This window comes from Prionailurus viverrinus, chromosome D2 (assembly GCF_022837055.1).
Source record: "Prionailurus viverrinus isolate Anna chromosome D2, UM_Priviv_1.0, whole genome shotgun sequence".
NCBI lineage: Eukaryota > Metazoa > Chordata > Mammalia > Carnivora > Felidae > Prionailurus > Prionailurus viverrinus.
Window position 1 is genome coordinate 7578460 of NC_062571.1, and position 19853 is coordinate 7598312.

Below are 19853 nucleotides of genomic sequence, written 5' to 3' on the forward strand. Positions count from 1 at the left end.
GCGGGTGGGTGGGAGAGTGCAGGACCAGTTCCGAGGGAAAATGGCTGGATTTTCAGACATCTACTTGCGGTGGTTATTAAGTAAGCTTTTTAGAGCACTTATAAGGCCAGCGTCGTGCTCTCCCCTGCCAGGCTGCATTCTCAAGATGTGACATTGAGAGATAATGCCCACTGTCACCGGTGGCTAAAAAATAGGGTTGAGGCGACAAACTACATCAACACTACAGGACAGTCAGGGACAGGAGTGACATGGGGGGCACTGAGTTAATTAGAGGTCTTCTGGAAGAATATGCATTCGTACATTTTGCAGACATCACTTTATCATCAGCGCGAACACGAAAAAGACCTGTGGCTTATGTTGCAACATTTTTTTAAAAAAAGAAAGATAACAAAACCCAAAGAAACACCTTGTGTTCCCAGTGGCAGAGAGTGGTCCTCACTCCGCGAATGTTATTAGATACAGAAAGACAACAAACCTTCGGTTCATAGCAGGGAATCCTGGGTACCTATTAGGAGATAATAGAATAAATTATAAGCCCTCCAGGAAAATGAAACAGAGGGCCCTGGCTACAAAGAGAAACCCAAGTGGTGGAGACGCTCTGCATGTAATTTTCATAACTTATCACAAAATAAAAATTCTTAGGACTTTCCTCAATTCTGGAAACTTAATTGAGTTTGATGTTAGAGAAACTCTCTTGTTGTTTTCAAATTAAAAAAAAAAAGAAAAGAAAAGAGAAAAAATAAAAGACACCCTATGTTTTGCTTTCCTGTGCTGTGATGAGCGACAGAGAGCTAGGCTTCGGGGACTAACTGGTGACACCAGGCGGGAAGGCTGGCCTCCGGAGGGCGGGCCGGGCGGCGGAACGGCCTCGATCCTAAAGTGGATGTTGGCCAAACAGCCAGCCCTGTGCCTGTGAAATTATAAGCTCAGTCTGGCATATGGGATTAGAGAGGGATCATGGAACCTCAGACATTTCCAAGAAAAATGAATAATATAAGCCCCGGCCTTGGACGATCTGCAGCAAATTAACCCCCCTTTTCCACGATGGCAGGCGGGTGCCGGGATGTGGGCTGCAGGTGGGAGGCACACTGTCCTGGGGTTTTGTTCTGTTCTCTAGGCTCCCATTAGGCACCAGAAGTATCCCTTTCCTGGCAGGAGCACGGGTGTTCGATTCAGTCTTTGCGTAACTTGGACGGCTGGGTGGGCCTTGAACTATCCGAAAGGGCCGATGGGAACCCCACTGTCATGACAGGCTCTGCCTGACCCAGCCTCCCCGTTCCGTCTCTCCGACTCTGGGTCACCGGAGAGGGCCCACACTGACCTGTCCCTCCTCAACTCTCAACCTCTGACCCACTTTGAATATTGCCACCAGATTCGACGTCTTGAATGACCACGTAGAATGAGGCACTCGGTCTCAGAAGTCGACAAGGATGTCCCTTTGTTTTCAGAAAAGCCCTCGAACCCTCCACCTCGGAGAAGCCCATGTCCTTCAAACCTTCTAATCATGCATTTCTTCGAGTCTTTGCCACTCTCCTCGGCGGGCCTGGAATATTCCCTTTGCGCCAGTCCCACTGCCCATCACCTGCCCTGTCCAGACCGCCCAGCTCTCAAGGATTCTCCTGCCACAGCTTGCTTGGATCACACAGTAGCTGCCCTTCCCCGTGGGAAGTCAATTCCGCCTTATTTTCCCTTTCTTTTTAGCACATTTTTGCACACTTGCGTTGGCGACACTATCAATTTCTTCCTCTCCTGTATCTCTCAGAAGGGTGAGAACTTCGTAGACGTTTAATAATCATTTATCGAGTAAATGAATACATAACTAAATGGTATTGGATAACACTAAAAACATTCTTGTTATGTGAATAAAATGTCATGTTAGAAAAGTTATAACCCAGCCCCCTTGTTGTTATTTCCAAATCTGAATTTGATCTACAAATAGGTCAGTGTGTCCGCCCAGCCCCATTCCTTGTTCTAAGCTGCAGCAAGAGAAGATACTGGAAATATCTTTCATCGGCGGAATATTCCTGCTGTCCCTCCTCTGCTTAGAGACCTACCGTGATTTCCTATGGGGACCTCGTCCATTTCAAACCGGCCTCTCTACTTCTCCTGTCTCCTGACTCCTTGCTTTTATCACCTCCCAGAAAGCTTAGCTGCCTGGTTCCTACCTTATTCGGCTTCTGGATTCTGACCTCATTTCTGGGGAGGGCTGACCGGCCAGCCTTTGCCACTTCCCTCGCCGTGGCAGAGGGCTCCCTTCCCTGCCTTCTGGGCACAGAGCTAGGGTCCTCTGAAGTTTTATCTTTAAAGCTGTGTAAAAGCTCCTTTTAAGCTGGAGTACCAAACAGGCGGGGGGGTGGGGGGGGTGCGAAATCTGACTTACCATTCAGTGTCTATGACTTGTGAGATTAAAACATAAACAAAAGCAGGCATACTTGAAGCGTTAAAGGCACATCAATGACTTCCAGCTTGTGCTATTTCCTTTTGAACTGTCGTCTTGTGCATGGTGCGGTCTCCCTGCTCCTCGGTGCCTTTTCCCCCTTTGGGGGTCTGGCCCCGCCCTCCCGGGGAATCTCGGGGACAGGAAGCCCGGAAGAGTACGGCAGTCCCTGAGCTGAGCCGGCACCCTCATGACTCGGCACACCCATCTGCCCATGGTCCCTGATTCACAGGTGAGGGGGTTGGTGACAGCAATCCACACCGATGAGTGTGGCTGGAACACAGCGCCAGGCCTCGCTTTCCCCCTCGGCTGGCTTTTGCTTTGAAGTCCGCTTTACTTTCCTTGGAGGCAGCTCCACAAAGGGGCCAAGCATTGTAGGCCATCTCATGGTCAGGGTCAAATCTTCAGGTATGCTTTAGCCCAGAGACTGCTGGGGTCAGGCACTGCACTCTCTGAACTTCCCTGGGACTTCAGTGTCATGGAGGGGACAGGGCCCTGCTCACGGTGGGGTTGAGCATCGGTGAGAAATACACAGGCCAAAAGAACATCATGGTTAAAGGGATCAGAGAGACCAGTCTTCCTTAGATGGATGAGAAAACTGGGGCCCACCTGTTTCTGTAAAATCTTTCTGGGGGTTTCTTATTCACCCATTCATTCCTTCTGCCAACATTTATTTAAGGCTTACTACGTGCCAGGCCGAGGGTCCAAGGTCCCGTGCTGAGGCAGAACTGGGACCAAGAACTCCGGCTTTCTCATCCCTCGAAGTACTGTGCCCCCTACAGCATATAACAAGCCAGTATAGTCTTTAATTACTTGACCATTTGTCGAACACCTACCAAATTCCACGCACTGTGTATAAGTGTGGGATGTAATTATACTATCTTGGAAGACACGTGATGCGTGAGCAAACCGAGGTCCAGAGAGGTTGCACAGCATGCTGGATCCTGAAGGAGCCAGGGCTGAGTTGGGGGTCCATATGACCACGAAGTCCAGTCTCCTTTCGTGGTTCCTTTTCACCTGGCCCCCAGACTCCCCACTCCCCACCTAGGGCTCCACTTTTTTTCCCACCACCACGCCTTGGCGAATGCAGTCCCCCTGCTTGGCCGTGCCTTCTTTTCTCCCTCTCTACCTAACTACCCCTGGGACTCACATCTCGATGAGCTCAGACTTCGGGAATGTTTAGGGATGATGAAATCTGGCCACCAAGGCTTCGCTCAGCTGAGCTTGCTGTTTAGGGAGACATCACTCCTTCGAACGCGTTTTCTTTTGTCTGGCTTTACTGACAAGCCCAGGTCAGACCGGCAAACAGGATGGCTACAAAAACGTGTGTCACTGGCCCTTTAGAAAAAAGAAGGAAGACCTTGACCTGACTTCTTTCCTCTTGTCTGGAATAAATTGCTACTTGCCTGGAGGAGGTGGTGATTTGCTATTACCGGCAGAGTCGGGGAAGGCTCTGAATAATCAGATATTCCAATGAATAGAGTGGCGTTCCACGGATCATCAGCTTTCAAGGAATTAGAATGAAATGCACTTCACACAAATACTGTACGAAGCGTAATGTAATTTGCTTGCTGGTGTTTGCTGCTGATCCTGTGATCACCAATTACCACTTGCCGGGAGTTGAGGTGTTATAGAAAGAGCACTGGAAACCAGGTAATTCTGCCACTAACCTGCTAAGGGATTTTGAGGCATTCACCCTTTCACTTCAAAGTCCTATTTCCTCTTCTGTAAAACAAACGTGGTGGGTCAGACTCCGTCTGGTATGCGTGTGGCAATCGAGCCATCATTCCCTGCTCCTGGATCCGGATCAGACATCGCTAATCGATTGTGGCACTTTTTCCTTCGATCTCTGACAGCCCCTGGATCCTTCTAAACCCAATATTCCAACAGGAACCTTCAGTCGATTAGAGTTGGCACAGGAAATAAAATCTATTTGCCGTCATTGACCTAGATGACCCCCAGGGTCTCAGCTTTCATGAGTTGCCTGAAGCGAATCGTGCCGGATGGAAAGCTGGATGCTGGTTTGTGGTATTATGAAAGCACTAAGTATTTGACCACTCGACTGAGGTTTTCTCTTTTCTTTTTTATTCTTTTCCTTCAATTCACTGATACCCAGGCCAAGATGGCTGCTAAAAACGATGGTAGGAATCATATCTAAAATCCTCGATGGGTGGGCCCAAGTGAAGGGTGGTGACAAGGGAGGTCTGGTTAGCGGGGCTCTATGCCTAAGACTCAACTCAACTGTTACCTTCTCTTTGAAGCCCTGTTTCCTAAAAGAAAGAGGAAGAAATGGTCAAACCCACATCTGAATCCCCCAACCCACAGCACTAGGCTGGGACGTGTCATTTTCTGGGACGGTGAGTGGAATGTGAAATACAACCCCCCAAGTAGATTATACGCCTCTTGGAATCAGGGAGAAGCTTCTAGTTATTTTCTGGATTCACAGCCTGATTCCACAACCAATAGGTTGTTTAACCTCTGAGAAGCTGCTTGACTTCTCTCTGCCCCAGTTCTTAATTCATCAAACGGGGAAATCATAATAGTCTATACTTGAGTTCTTCCAGCATATCAGATAAGATCATTGATTTAAGTACTTCCAAGACTGTCTGGTATATTGTTATTTTTGCTGTTTTTGTTCTTTTAAAATCACAGCCTAGCACAATGCTTTATGCAACAGGGGCTAACATAGGTTGACTAATTTCATTTTTAAATGACCATTAGAGATGAATATCCACCTTTTGAGACTGATCCAAGAACCATCAGAATGGCATTCAGGGCGCCTGGGTGGCTCATTCAGTTGAGTGTCCAACTTTGTCTCAGGTCATGATCTCACGGTTCGTGGGTTCGAGCCCCGTGTGAGGTTCTGTGCTGACAGCTCAGAGCCTGGAGCCTGCTTTGGATTCTCCCTCTCTCTCTGTTTCTCCCCTGATTCTGCTCTGTCTCTGTCTTTCAAAAGTAAATAAAAATGTTTAAAAAAAATAATAAAAAAGAAAGACAAATATGACAGGGTCTGTCCACAAGATGGTGGGGAACTGAATGAGCAAAGTTAGCACAAAGGGTCTAGATCCATCTGCTTCCGAGGCCACTAGAAACTGCTGAAGGGAACCACGTGACAAAGAAGGAAGCTCTACTCAGTTTTCTGGGCTTGAGAAATTTTTACTCTTCTAGAATCTTCCATTTTTTGAAGAGTATTCACAAATCCTGAAAGCACTCTGTGAGAACACGTCACTTTTATCTCATTGTGTCCTCAAACACACTTGTGAGCTCAAGCTCAAAACAGCGTCATACCTATGTGACTAATGAGGGGAGTCTGAGGCCCAAAGAGGTTATGTGACTTGCCCAAGGACACACAGCTTGCAAGGGACAGAGCTTGGTGCTTAGACTCTCGGCTCCATAATCTCCTCCACCCTCCCTGCTTTCTGTTCTCTCCAAGAACATTTCAGTTGTGGGACGCCCAACAGTTTTTTCTAAACAGCATCAAAAAAGCACAATTGTGTCAATTTATTAATGTAAACAATGCGTTGATAAGGGACTTTTATCTTCCTCAAACTCTCCAACCCCATGTGTCAGATTTATTTTGCGGCTACAGGAAACCATAAATGTATAAATGAGCAAAACTTAGTCCCACAAAAGGAGTCTGCAAAGCATGCCTGGGCGTGATCGTGGAAAAAGAGGACAGGAACAGCATATAATGCTTAATGAAACGTGTAAGGGACAGAACTGGGCTTTTATTCGAAACACGATCTTCATTTTGCTGCCAAATAAAATAAAACGAGTATGAAACAGGCACAAACCACCATGGGATGTGTTTCCCAAAAGACTGGGACACAACGTGAAGCCAGGCGTTTGCGTGCTGTTCATTTAAAAACGAATACAAGGTTATGTACCTTCTAAGCAGACAGGACTTTTAGTTTTCTTTTCCATGGTGGGGATAAAGTTGCAAGGGACCATTATCGATTCATCCCTCCTTTCTCCTGGAGACCAGGATGTACAGGAGACCCATCTTCCAAAGCTGTACCCCACCATGACTTGCAATGGGTGGGTCTCAGTCACCAGATGCCCCAATGTCTGGGCAGAGTATAAGCACACCATTTGCTAGACAAATTATGTTATTATGGATTGAATCACCTCCTTCTTCTCTGAGCTACTTTGAGTGGATGTTTGCTCCTGATATCCAAAGAGGTTTTACTTGGCATCATGCAGCTTCCTTTAACTGACATCTAGGTCGGTGGCTCATTCCAACCATCAGGCAAGTCTTCTTTATTTTAATTTTTAATGGGATGATTGATTGCGTGTTGAACATGTTCCAGAACCCGTGCAAAATATTTTAGCGCCTGATCTCATTTAAGCCACGCAACAATTTGGGTCAGTACAGACAACTGAGTATACTCAACCATCAGCAACGAACACCGTTTTAACCCAAGCCGACTGAGTAGAAACTAAGAATGAGAGTAGGAACAGGTGAGCTCACCCAAGTTCATGCAGGAAGTACATGACAGACTTACTGTTGGAACCTAGAACTGGGCATGCCATTTAACCTTTCTTAGCTTTGGTTTCCTAACTGCATAATGGGACAGTAGTGTTTGCAAAGAACAAATGTTTTGAGATCTAAGGACACACACATATAAAAGTGCCTAACACCGTGCCTGACACTCAGGGCTTGCTGAATATTTGTTTAAAATAACAGTAAGGCAAAGATTCTTAATTGGGGTTCATCGATGGGCTCCAGGAGATCTGATTACTCTCCCAAATTATATGCGGCATTATATATATATATATATATATATATATATATGGCAACGCCCATTTCGGGGAGGTGGGGGGTGAGTGTCTGTTTTCAACAGTCTTCACACAGGTCTGTGCTGCCCCGCAGCCCCACCCAAAGTGAAAACCATACACTTAAGATTCTCTTTTGCCCCAACTCATCACTTACTCAGTCCCAAGAAGGAAGACTTTTGCGGAGTTGTGAGCCACGTGGAAATTTCATGCGAACAGTAAAAAGGGAAGTGCCTGACTTTTGCATGGGAGACCAGACCCTCTGGGCTGTGTCCAGAGTCATCTCTCTCTCTTGGTATCTGTGTGGCTGAAACTGTTAACACCAGGCTGCTTCCTTGGGAGATATTTGAGGAGAGGTGGAAGCCTTTTAGGTCTCTCTGTACCAGGCAAATAAATCCTCTTGGGTTCCTGGGTCTGAGCCTCACTAGTCAGTGGATAGGTGCCAAAACCTAGGGTCTTTCTTTGCCAGATTACCTTATCGGGATCTCACCGGTGGTGGCTTTTTAACAGGAGAGAATTGGGAGGTCAAGACTTCATCTGCTTTTCTCTCTGCCTCTCAATAGAATAGTTCAGTAGTCCCCCCCATCCTTTGTGATCTCTCTCCCTCTCCCCCACCCCTCACACACACACACACACACACACACACACACAGAGTAGCAAAATCTCAGATGGAAGGCTTCCAACCATTCCACTGGCTTTAACTGATAAAGATCTAGGCAATTACATTTTCTCTTAGCTTCAAAATTTGGGAAAGCAATTTCACGAATAAAATAAGCCATTTTTGTCTCTTTTTAACAAATAATCCAAATAATAGTACAAAACATTTATTGAGCACTTACTTTATACTAGTAACTCAACTAGTGTGTTACATGCATCATTATTATTATTCCTCTAACCACCCCGTGAGATTGGACATGTTATTATGCCCATTCATAGATTAAGAAGCCTTGGAGAGGATAAAGAACATATCCAGAGTCACCTGGGTGGGTATCTTGCTGGACACTTCAATTACTAAATTGTCACTGATTTGCCTCATGCAACAGTAGAAAGTGTGAGGTGTATTGAGTGGAATGCCATCTGTGAGGACACTGGGTTTAATTTTCATGTCTCCCACAGCAGGATAAATCAATTCTCAATGTTTCCATCCAACAAATCAGGCCTCCTAATACCTGCCTCCCACTCCGTCAATGATGAGACTTCTTCCTGAGGGTACACTCACGCCCCCAAAAGACAAAGACTTATTCAGCTTGGTTCTTACGTTTCAGATTCTTAGAGGCCAGCCAGCAATGACATACCTTCTGAACTCTGTGGGGAAGAAAATCCAGATTTGTTACTCTACTGAGCCAGCAAGTGGTAGAAATTAAAGTTTCAAGAACACCCCGTATCTTCTCACTTCCCTACTCATTGAAAAATGGGATTGTTGTATTAGCTCGGGCTGCCATAACAAGATAGCATGGATGGGGCGCTGAGACAACAGACATTTATTTCTCATTGTTCTGAGAAGTCCAAGATCAAGATACTGGCCGATCTGGTTCCTGGTGAGGGCCTTCTTCCTGGTGTAAAGATGTCACCTTCTTGCTGGTCTCCATCTTTCCTCCTCTTCTTATAAAGCCATGGGTACCATCACGAGGGGCCCCAATCCCCCAGTCTCCCATCTAAGTCTAGTTGCTTCCTAAAGACCTAGTATCTCTGAAGAACCATCACACTGATGGTTGGAGGAACCCAATTCAGTCCATAGCAATTGTGGTTTAAAACAACTGGGGACCAATATAGGGCTGTTGACATTATTTTACTAAATAAGTACTTATTTAATTAAAATTAATTAAATGTGATTAGTTAACACGGGAACAGACCGGAAGAAGGTCCTTTAAATGAAATGCACTTAGATCAATAAAATATCTACTCCAGTATCCTAATATTTTTGCTTCCTAAGGACTGATGAAAATTGCCATGAAATGAATTTTGTGAACCATTGCTGTTGAAAGGTTTTGTATGAGTTTACAACTAAAGAGACAGAAAGCTTGCTTTGTTTTTTAACGAACGTATTTTGAGTTGGACTAATTTAATTTGTTCACTCAGTTTTCCTAATTTTCGAACCGTTGGGGTTCTGCTCTGAGGCGATACTTACAGACGAAGAAATTGGGAACAGTCATTGGTGGACATTCCAATGTAAGACAGGTTTATTCAATTTCAAGGACATTCAAGTGAACAATTTTATCTCTCATCTATTCATGGTTTATATCATCCTTGGTTATTCAGTGTAAAAACGTTGACTTTGATCTTTGATGAATATTAGGCTTATAGGTATGAACCCCTATAATTAATGTCTATCCCAACTAACCACATGCCTCTGAATGTAGTTGGAGAAGAATTTCAGCTATCTAAGACTCAGGACATCCCAGCTCCAGCTGGGACTTCAAATGGTGTTTCCAGAACACAAAGAACATTTGATAAAGCTGGAGAGAAATATTTTTTGAAAATGTGTCACCAGGCAGCTTGGGAGTGATTTCACAGAACCATCCTACAGGGTATGAATTTAACCTTTGATCTCTGAAATGAAGGTCAGCAAATTTGTTTTTGCTTTGCATCTTTTATAGTCAACTCAACGTCTGGGTAAATGGGTTTCTGAGGAAGAGACTGTGCTTGTGGTTAAGTGATACTTTCACTCTACAATTTTTAGTCACTTAACCCTCTCTTCCCTGAATTAAATTCTACTGCTTCCCTCAACTTTATTTATTTATTTTTTTTTGTATGTGTGAGAGGGAGAGATCTAAATCTTAAGATGTGATATATTAGAAGGGGGCGATATCATACTGGAATAAAACGTCCAGAAGTAATAAAACGTCCAACAAAATGTTTCAGTTATTTTTTTCTTCTTGGAGACAAACACATAAAAAGATGCTGTTTTTTATCTGTCAGTTCAGCTGATGTCTTCTTGCTAAATAAATAAAGTTTTATTGGAATGCAACCATGCTTATTCATTTAAGTATTTTCCCTGGCGGCTTTCATGCGGCAACGGCAGAGTTGAGTAGTTGCAACAGAGATTGTTACGTCCCACAAAGCCTAAAACATTTACTTTCTGGGCCTTTACACATGTTTGCCAACCCCTGCTTCAAATCAGAGAAAGAAGCTTGGAGTGGCGACTTCGTGAAAATACATCCTTAGCCCAGATACAGCAACGGCTTGGAGGTAAATGACAATGGATGGACACTGGTTTTAATTCAAATATTCACTTCGCAGAAAAGAGTCAGAATAACATCAAGCTGATGAAAAGAACAATAGTCGGGCATGTGTTGTAATGAGATATAGATGTAGCAGCCAGATTTACTCCTCTGATTCTCCGGCAGCCTATCTAATAAAAATATGTTACAGGAGAGATGAACCCAGAATCTTCAGCTAATGTCAGCCATTTGGGAATACGAGTTTCTTCTCTGCAGCAGATGTGTGGCTCAAAGTTCATCACAAGTGCGCTCACAGGGAGAGCACAGTATGTGTTGCTCTGTGGGGGACCAGCACTGGCCTGTCAATGGAATAACGAATTTGGGTAAAGGACACAGTGGAGGTGGGGCCAGGCTAGAACTTAGAACCAAACAGTTTTAACCCTTTCTGGGCATGACTTTATTTACTTTAAAAAAAAAAATCTTTATTTATTTATTTTCGAGGGGGAGGAGAAGCAGAGAGAGAGAGAGAGAGGGAAGGAGGGAGGGAGGGAGAGAGACTCCCAAGCAGTTTCCATGCTGGCGGTGCAGAGCCGACGCAGGGCTTGAACTCACAAACCGTGAGATGCTCTCACAAACTGAGACTCTGATGCTGAACTGACTGAGCCACCGGACGCCCTGACTCTATTTACTTTTTAAATAATGATGATTCTAAGAAACGCCTATAGAATTTAAGGCCAGTCATCCATCAAGGGCCACGGGTTCCAAGCTCTAATCTCTGCTCTCCTGTCTCAGAAGTGGACTGCGTAGGCTCCCTCAGCTTCGCTCTCCAGACCAACCTGCCCGGCACCAATCTTCTGCCTGGAATTGTACTTCTTTCCTGGAAGAAGAAGGGCAGAGACCCACCAACGGGCTTGTGCATTGCCGGATTTTCTGTGTTCTGTAGGACGCTGCTTTGCCCTCTTTGGGTCCTTCCTCACTACAGACTCTTTCCATCTTCCTAGCAAACATGCTTGGGTCTCGCCTGCCTGAAAAATACGAAAATTCAAAACCTGGGATAAAAGCATTCCATCCTTGACTTTGTGGTTCTCTTTGCTACCTTTCTTCCTACCGGCTCTCTGTTAGCAAGGGCAGGACGAGGTTATGATGGCAAACACGCCCTCCATCCTGGCATGACAAGAATGTGTTGCTTCTTTGTGCCCCTAGAAGAGCAGGTGACTCTCCTCAAGGGTAGTTACCCTTAATTCAGTGACTCGCAATCAAGGGTCTTCAGTCTTGGATTTTCTTATCTATCCAATGAAGCCTCTTCCATGACCACTGTGGCAGGGAGAGGGAGGTGGAAGATGCAGGCATGGGCTTTTCACTGCCCCATTTCAGAAGTGACTTGCTGCACATTTCACCAAAGAGCTGCCATATATGTCTCCTCCGAACTGCAAGGGCACCATCTTCCATGTGCTGGGGAGGGGAGCAGAACCAGGGATTGGGGATTCAGTAATGCTTTCCACGGAGTCCAAACTTCTGTAAGGAGGTGCCTACATGGTGTCATGACTTCTCCAGGGTCCTCTCACTGCCCTCCAGCCCATATCTTCAGTTGCCTTTGTCACCATCACTCCAGTCAAATTCCTTTGAAAATAATCTCTTCTTACATGGGTCTTCTAGTTTTATATCTAAACATATTTTCTGTGCTATTTCTTCTTTTGTCCCTATGGAATTTGACCGACACTTCAATCCTCTTCTTCCTAAATCCCCTTTTTGGCTTGCATGACAGCATTTATAGCATTCTGAGTTTCCCCATGTCCTTTTTTACCCACTTTGTTTGCAGAATCATTCAGTAATTTCTTTTGCTCTCCTGCCTGTTCAATGTAGAGAGTCCAGGAGGCTCCTCTCTGCACTCTGTCTTTGTGCTCCCTTGGGCTTCAACATTTTTACTCTAAGCAACTCCCCAGCCCATCCGTCTTTCCATCTACACATCCATCCATCCATCCATCCATCCATCCATCCACACATTCATCCATCCATCTGTCCATTCACCCATCTATCCATCTTTCCATCCATCCATCCATCCACCCATCCATCCATCTGTCCATCCACACATCCATCCATCCACCCATCTATCCATCTGTCCATCCATCCATCCATTCATCCACCCATCCATCCCTTTCTCCAGATCTTCAACTATACTTCAAATTTTCAACCACATTACACTTGCACCTCTAAATTAATGTAATGTCACAGTTTTTCTAGAAAAAGCAAAAACTAAACCATGACCTTTCTCCTGACCTAAAAATTTCTGTTAACAGAACTGTATAAGTTAGAATGCTAGGTGATGCAATGGCTACTCGTGACAGAATAGCCCAACTCAATTGGCCTAAAATATAAGGACATTTATTATCTTCTGTAAGGAGAAGTCTAGGTGCTTCTCTGGGCTCTGGCCTGCTCTGTAGGTCAGTTCTGACTCATGTAGGTCCTGTCATGGTAGGTTGATATCCACAGCAGCTCCAGTGACCATATGAAGATACATCAGCCTCCAGAAAGAGAAGCCAGCTCTTCTCTGTGTGTGTGTTTTTTAAGAGTGATACAATGTTTTCCAGGAGTCTCTCTAGAAGTCTTCTTTTTGGTTCTTTAAGGAAAAATTAATAACTGCTTTATTGATATGTTATTTGCCTACCAAATAATTAACCGATTTAAAATGTACAACTCAATTATTTTTTGTACCATCACAGAATTGGCAGCCATCACCACAATTAATTTTAGAAAATTTTCGGGGCGCCTGGGTGGCTCAGTGGGTTGGGCGTCCGACTTCGACTCAGGTCACGATCTCACGGTCCGTGAGTTAGAGCCCCGCGGCGGGCTCTGTGCTGACAGCTCAGAGCCTGGAGCCTGTTTCAGATTCTGTGTCTCCCTCTCTCTCTGACCCTCCCCTGTCCATGCTCTGTCTCTGTCTCAAAAATAAATAAACGTTAAAAAAAAATTTAAAAAAAAGAAGATTTTCATCGCCCTTGAAGAAATCCTATATCCATTAATGATCACTTCCTATGTCCCTCTGCACCCCAGCCCCTGACAACTACTTTCTGTCTTTAGATGGATCTGCCAATTCTGGACAGTTTGTTTGAATGGAATCATATAATATGTGGTCTTTTGTGTGTGAATTTTCACTTAGTATAATGTTTTGAGGCCTCTCCATCTTTACCACGAATCAGTATTTCATTCTCCTTTTATTGTCAAATAATATTCCACTGAATTGATATACCACAATTTGTTTATCCATTCCCTAGTTGATGGACATTTGGGTCGTTTCTGCTCACTTGCTTCTTTTCACCAAGAATTTTTGCCATATGCTCGTGGCTGGTCTGATTACTGGCAAGAAAATGGAGCCACCTGGACGTCTTGGACAAATCAATACTCCACCCCCTGTCCCCTGGGGCTAAGGATAGATGCATCTTCTCTGAAGCAGTGGCCAGTTAGAGGAGGGTGAATATTCGAACACAATGTTAGAAGGGAGGGGTGATGGGGAATGTGGGATAGGAAAAAACAAAACAACAGGGTCTGCTACAACAAACAACCAAGACTTTTAATCCTGAAATTTTGGCTCTTTCTTCTTCCTGGCCAGTGATCCAGTTGGTAGCCAGTGATCTTTTCAGTGTCTCTTCCCTCCCTCCCTTCCTCTCCCCTTCCCTTCCACAACTTTCGACCTCTCCCCAGCCCCACGGTCATATTACTGTCCACCTACTTTTTTTTCTAAGAGTCTCCTGCTTACCCTAGGCTTTCTGTTGCGTCCATCTTACACATCTTGGCAAGAGCAACATTTTCCACATCACGCATCTCCTAGAAACATCAAAGCCCCTGTTCAAAAGTTTTCACAGCAAAACTGCCTGGAAAACCAGGCCCCAATTCATCATGCGCACATTTGCAATTGACCGCGTCATAGCTTCAATGATTTTTTTTCTTTAAGTTACAAGTGCCTTTCCCTCTTGATGAAAATCCCACCCATTCTTTGAGGCGTCTCAAAGAATATTAGCTAACATGTATTAAGCGGTTGTTATTTGCTTGCACTGCTCCAATACTTACTGAGATTATTTCACTGATTCCTCGTAAGAAATCGATGAGACCCCTCCCCATCTCCCCCTCCTTCTCCTTCTTCTTTCTCTCCCGTCCCTTAAAGCGCTCTTCAGACTCCCCATACACGCTTATGGGGACCTGACCCATGTGGTGACCCGATCACTGACTTGACGCTGGTGGTTCAGCCAGGTGCTGCGGAACCGAATGAGGCAGGGCCACGGGGACAGCGGTGAAGCCATCTTCCCACCAGGTCGCACCTCCTAGTGCGCAGGGACTGACGGCCTTCTAGAATCTGTGTTCCCACGTCTCCAAGCTCCAGGCTTGAGGAGACTCCACTCCGGACGTCACCTGCCATGTGGAACATACCACAGACAGGCAATAATAATAACAGTGGCTAATATTAAAGGAGCAGCCACGATACATCAGGCACGGTGAGGAGCACCGAATGTGCTCCCGTCTTAAGGCACTCCTACCTCAGCCACCCCTCGAGCACCCTCATTTTATCAGTGCGGAAATGGGGGCCCAGAGAGGGTAAGCAACTTGGCCGACGTGGCACAGGCAGGATTCCAAACCGAGTCTGCTTGACTCCAAACCCCCTACGCTTTGCCTCCCAGCCCCAACATGCTGCCTCCACAGCGGGCAGGCCTGGTGGGATCGTGGTCTGAAAGCAATTAGCCCAAGCAGCTCTCCAGCAAACCCCAGAAACAATCCAATCTGTGGCAGGGGAGGGGAGAGCCATCTTAAAAGAGAAAGCCTTTTTCCTCCCCAGCTGGTTGAGGGGGAGCAGTTTGCCACAGGCTGCTGAGGGCAAGGAAGGGGCGGAATGTTCACTGAATGTTCATTCTCCCAATTGTTTGTCCATGACATTGAGCTCACACTCCAGGGAAAATGCAGGGCCTGAACTGAAATGTCGTCCAAAGCCATTCAGCCGGGGCTTTAAAAGACGCTTTTGTTGGTGAAAAATCTCTTCACTGTCCTGACTCTCCCTGGGCTCCGGATTGCCTGATAAAATACGGGATAATCAGCTCATTTCGAATTTGAGATAAATAACAAATATTGTTTCAGTAGTGTAAGTATGTCCCATGCAATATTTGGGACACACTCAGATGAAAACTGAATTCATTGTTTATCTAAAATTCCAATCGAGCTGGGCATCGCGTATTTTTATTTGCTAAATCTGACAACCCTGCCTGGGCTTTAAGGAGAACCCTGTTGCCTTTTGCCTTGTGCCCAAGCAGAATCCAACAGGTTATGTCATTCTGGTGAGGGCAGCGGAATCCCAGGACACGTTCTGGAAGTTGAGTGCTTACGCTTCCTCTACCTTGAGCAAACTTTCAAAAAATGATGTAGGCTTTGTAAGTAATAACAGCAGTAACCATAATAATCCTTTCGGGAACCGGGAGATGTCCTGAGGGTTTGGGGGGAATCCACTTTCCACTAAAGTCCTGGAAGCTGCGTGGCACCATTCGCATTTAATAAAGAGCAGCCCCAGCGTCTCGTGCGGGAGGCCCTGGTCCTCCCCGGACGGGAGGCTCCTCTCCGAGACCCCTGCCCATGGAGTGTCAGGTGCAGGAGAGGGAGGAGGCTTCTGGGCCCGTCCTGCATCATCTCTTCCACTTCAGTGCTCCCTGCTTCCCTCTCCGCTGGAAATCGGAGAGCACATTCTTGGCATCGAGACTCTCCCCCTTGGACCCTTCTCTTTTCTCGGTTCCTGGCACAGCGAACTTGGCCGTTTGCTGCAGTGATGAGTCGTTCCAGAGAGCGCCCCGTCTAACCAGCAGCAGGCCAGCTGTCAGAACAGCCTCTTCCAAAGGGAAGACGCCCTGGGAGGGGGAGGATTTGCCAAGCAACGAAGTGTCCCCATGTTTCCAGGTGTTTAGTATATGTTTGTGGGTGTGCACAGCAGGGAGAACAAGGACCCATTGTGTGCTGGACCCTGGCGCTGGCTGAGGGCCTGGTAGGCAGGGTGGGTCACGATTCGCTGCAACTCAACACGTTTTTATTGAGCTTCTGAGCCCGACGCCCTGCACTCAGCCCATAAGAAATGTAAAGATAAGGCGGATCTCTGCTTTCAAGGGACTTAAAATCAAATACAGGATAAGGCAAAGAGACAGCAGTGTGATTTGCAGAGCAGGCTAAGTACCCTCAGAGGGGTAAAAGCCAAAGTTTTTAAGATGTTCAAGACAGAGTGAAAACATCTGCCTGGAGGAGAGTCCGGAGAAATGTGACAGAGGTGGCTTTCAAGATGAGCTTATTTTTTAAAATTTATTTATTTTGAGAGAGAGAGAGAGAGAGAGAGAGAGAGAGAGTGGGGGAGAGGCAGAGAGAAAGGGAGAGAGAGAATCCCAAACAAGATCCGTGCCGTCAGCGCAGAGCCTGATGGAGGGCTCGAACTCACAAACCGTGAGATCACGACCTGAGCCGAAATCAAGAGTCAGAGGCTTAACTGACTGAGCCGCCCAGGAGCCCCTCAAGATGAGCTTTGTAGGGTGGGTGAGATTGCATCAGGTTGTGCTTGGCTGGGAGGACGTAATTGATGATTTTTTTTTGTTGTGGTTCACACAGGAATACATCCCATTCCTAACATAGATCTGAAAGGAACGCCACTAATGGTGATCGTGGTCATACACGGGTAGTACTCAAATCAGACAAGCAAGAACAATTTGATTATAATGCTTCCTCACCTTGCTGTAACCTCAGTGGTCTCAGTGGCTGACGAGGACAGCTAGAGCAAAACACCAAGCCCACATCCACCTGCCAGACATCGTGCTAGGTGATTCACATGTAGTCTCTTATTCCGTATGAGTGCGTGGCCACTGCTTGGGTAATATTATCGTCTCAATTGCAAGATTCGGAATGTAGTCAAGTGAGTTCATACAAGCCCACGTCGCCCACCCATCCACCCAGATGCAAGCCTTCTTCCTTTATAGGGGGTGTTATAAAGCCATTCATCTACTCTGTTTTTCCCTCCACGTTTTTTTAAATTGATTTGCGGTTTGGGCCCATGTGTGGAGAGAGTAAAAATGACCAGTAAGACTAATGTATAACAAATTGCTGTTTTTTCTCCTTTATATCGCAAAAGTCTTGCACGAGTGGAATCCTGTTGTAGGGAATTTCACTATAACACGGGTGTTGGATTTGTTCGTAGTGGTGCCATTTTGAACTCTTGTTATCACTGCAGGCTGCTGCGTATGCAGATGTCACACACTTAATCAAGAAGCCATGGATAGTAAGGTTTTGGTAGTCTCTGATCAATATTTGTCCATCTCTTTAGCAATTTTTTAAAAAAACTTTTAACGTTGATTTGTTTTTGAGAGAGACAGACAGACAGACCGATAGAGCGGGTGCAGAGGAGGGGTAGAGAGAGAGACACACACACACACAGAATGTGAAGCAGGCTCCAGGCTCTGAGCTGTCAGCACAGAGCCTGACGCGGGGCTCGAACTCACGGACCGTGAGATCATGACCTGAGCCAAAGTCAGATGCTTAACCGACTGAACCACCCAGGCGCTCCTAAGAAACAATCCCCTTAAACTAGCCTCCTCCCCCCGGATATAACGAGGAGTAGAGTACCACTCCACTAGGTACATGATTGCTTTCTCTCAGGAGGGCCCCTGTGTGAGCTCATCAGAGAGACAGTGGCAGGAGTGAGGGCTCTCCCAAGATCCTGGGCAAGTTACTCACTCTCTTCTCACTTCAGTTTTCCCGGCCAGTACATGGGCATCATACTGTTGTTTCCAGAGCTGGTATGAAAATTCATTTATTCAACCAGAGGTACTGAGCACCTCTTCTGTGCCGGCTCTCTGCAAATAACAGCCTATGTCCCCTGCCTCGATGGAGTGACCACGTGAGAAGGGTCACAGCAGAGCCCACACGAGCTTGAGGGAGGCTACCGTCCTGGTTATGAGAAGTGCAAGCGTCCACAGGCCAATTTCTCAGCCTTCTTTGGGAAGAACATGCCAGGTGAAGCACCCACCAGTAGGGCACTACTTAGGAGTTCTCAGATTTAGGTAGACCCCAGAGTGAGCTTTTTCTAAGCCTGGAAGCAAGACGCAGGTGGGCAAAGCAGGCATCGATAACAACAATGCCTCATGATGGAAAGGTTTTCAAAGTAGATTCCTAAGGTTGGAAGTTGTTTTTCTTTTTAAATTTACCGTATTGACATATCTGTTATAGGTACACGCCTGTAGTTAGCAAGTGGTTCATGTGGATACTTCAACAAAGAGGTTTTTTTTCTTTTGTTCTTTCTTTGCCTCCCTCCCTCCCTCCTTCCGTTCCTTCCTCTCTTCCTTCCTTCCTCCCTCCCTCCTTCCCTTCTTCCTTCCTTCCTTCCTTCCTTCCTTCCTTCCTTCCTAAGAAAAGCATCAACACTAGATCTTACACTCTGAAAATCCTAATTAGTTCATCAACAAAGGACTTGTCATAACCCTCCATCTACTACAGAAATGGCAGTCGTAGTCCTATTAGAAATTAACCAATGTCTCCATCAATCAACGGAAAATGTCACTGTGGTGTTGCCATATTGGGGGTGACAATATGTACATACCTGTTATCTTACTTTACCACGTAAAAACACATTATTCCCTCTGAAATATTGATGTCCGAAGCTAACTTGAGACCACGCAGAAGATCTTCTAGGACATTTCTTCTCAGTACAGACTATAAAAAGTAACAAAAACCGAGAACAAACTGAGGGTTTATGGGTGGTGGGAGGGAGGGGAGGGTGGGTGTTGGGCATTGAGGAGGGCACCTGTTGGGATGAGCACTGGGTGTTGTATGGAAACCAATTGGACAATAAATTTCATAAAAAAAAAAAATTAACAGGGAATGACGCTTTTTGTGTCCTGGATATTTAAATGCCATATGGTGCAACCAGACTGTATTTCTAGTATACGTCAATGAACAAATCAATCGCTCCACAAACAGTTATTGAGTATGTGCTTTGTGCAAGATTCCATGTTGGATCCTGAAGGAGTTACCGACCCACACCCAATTTAAGTGAACAAATAACAAGACAGAATGTTTCCCTTTGGGAACCATGGATTTGGGAGAGATCACAAGAAGTTAATTGACAATTCAAAGCCAAGAGACAGTTGTTCCTTTCAAAAATGACCAACAGGAGAGTCCTGGGAGGGCTCTGTGAAGAAAGTTGGTCTTCAAACAGAGGTAGGGTTGAGGTGACTCATTTTGTAAAACTCGTATAACAAATTAGGGACACATGTCTTCCTAGCAGCTTCAGCTGCCATGTGGTGCAAAACAGACTGTATTTCTCATATTTATCAGCTAACAAATTCATCCGTCAACAAGCATTCCTTGAGTATCTGCTTTGTGCAGGAACTATTGCTGGATCTTTTACATTTGTTTTTTAATTTTGGAACTTAATGAATTTCAAAACATATGTGTTGAATATCTGAGGACAGACT

The 19853-nt window shown here is 45.6% G+C and overlaps 1 protein-coding gene across 1 annotated transcript in view; it reads right to left on the reverse strand.

Moving 5' to 3' along the window:
- Nucleotides 1-8106: 8106 nt before the first annotated feature.
- RNLS (renalase, FAD dependent amine oxidase) overlaps nucleotides 8107-19853 on the reverse strand; it is a 321158-nt gene continuing 309411 nt past the window's right edge. Inside the window, exon 7 of the mRNA XM_047825154.1 lies at nucleotides 8107-8518. Within this exon, the coding sequence (XP_047681110.1) occupies nucleotides 8483-8518 (36 nt within the window). The 3' untranslated portion in view covers nucleotides 8107-8482. The remainder of the gene's footprint in view (nucleotides 8519-19853) is intronic.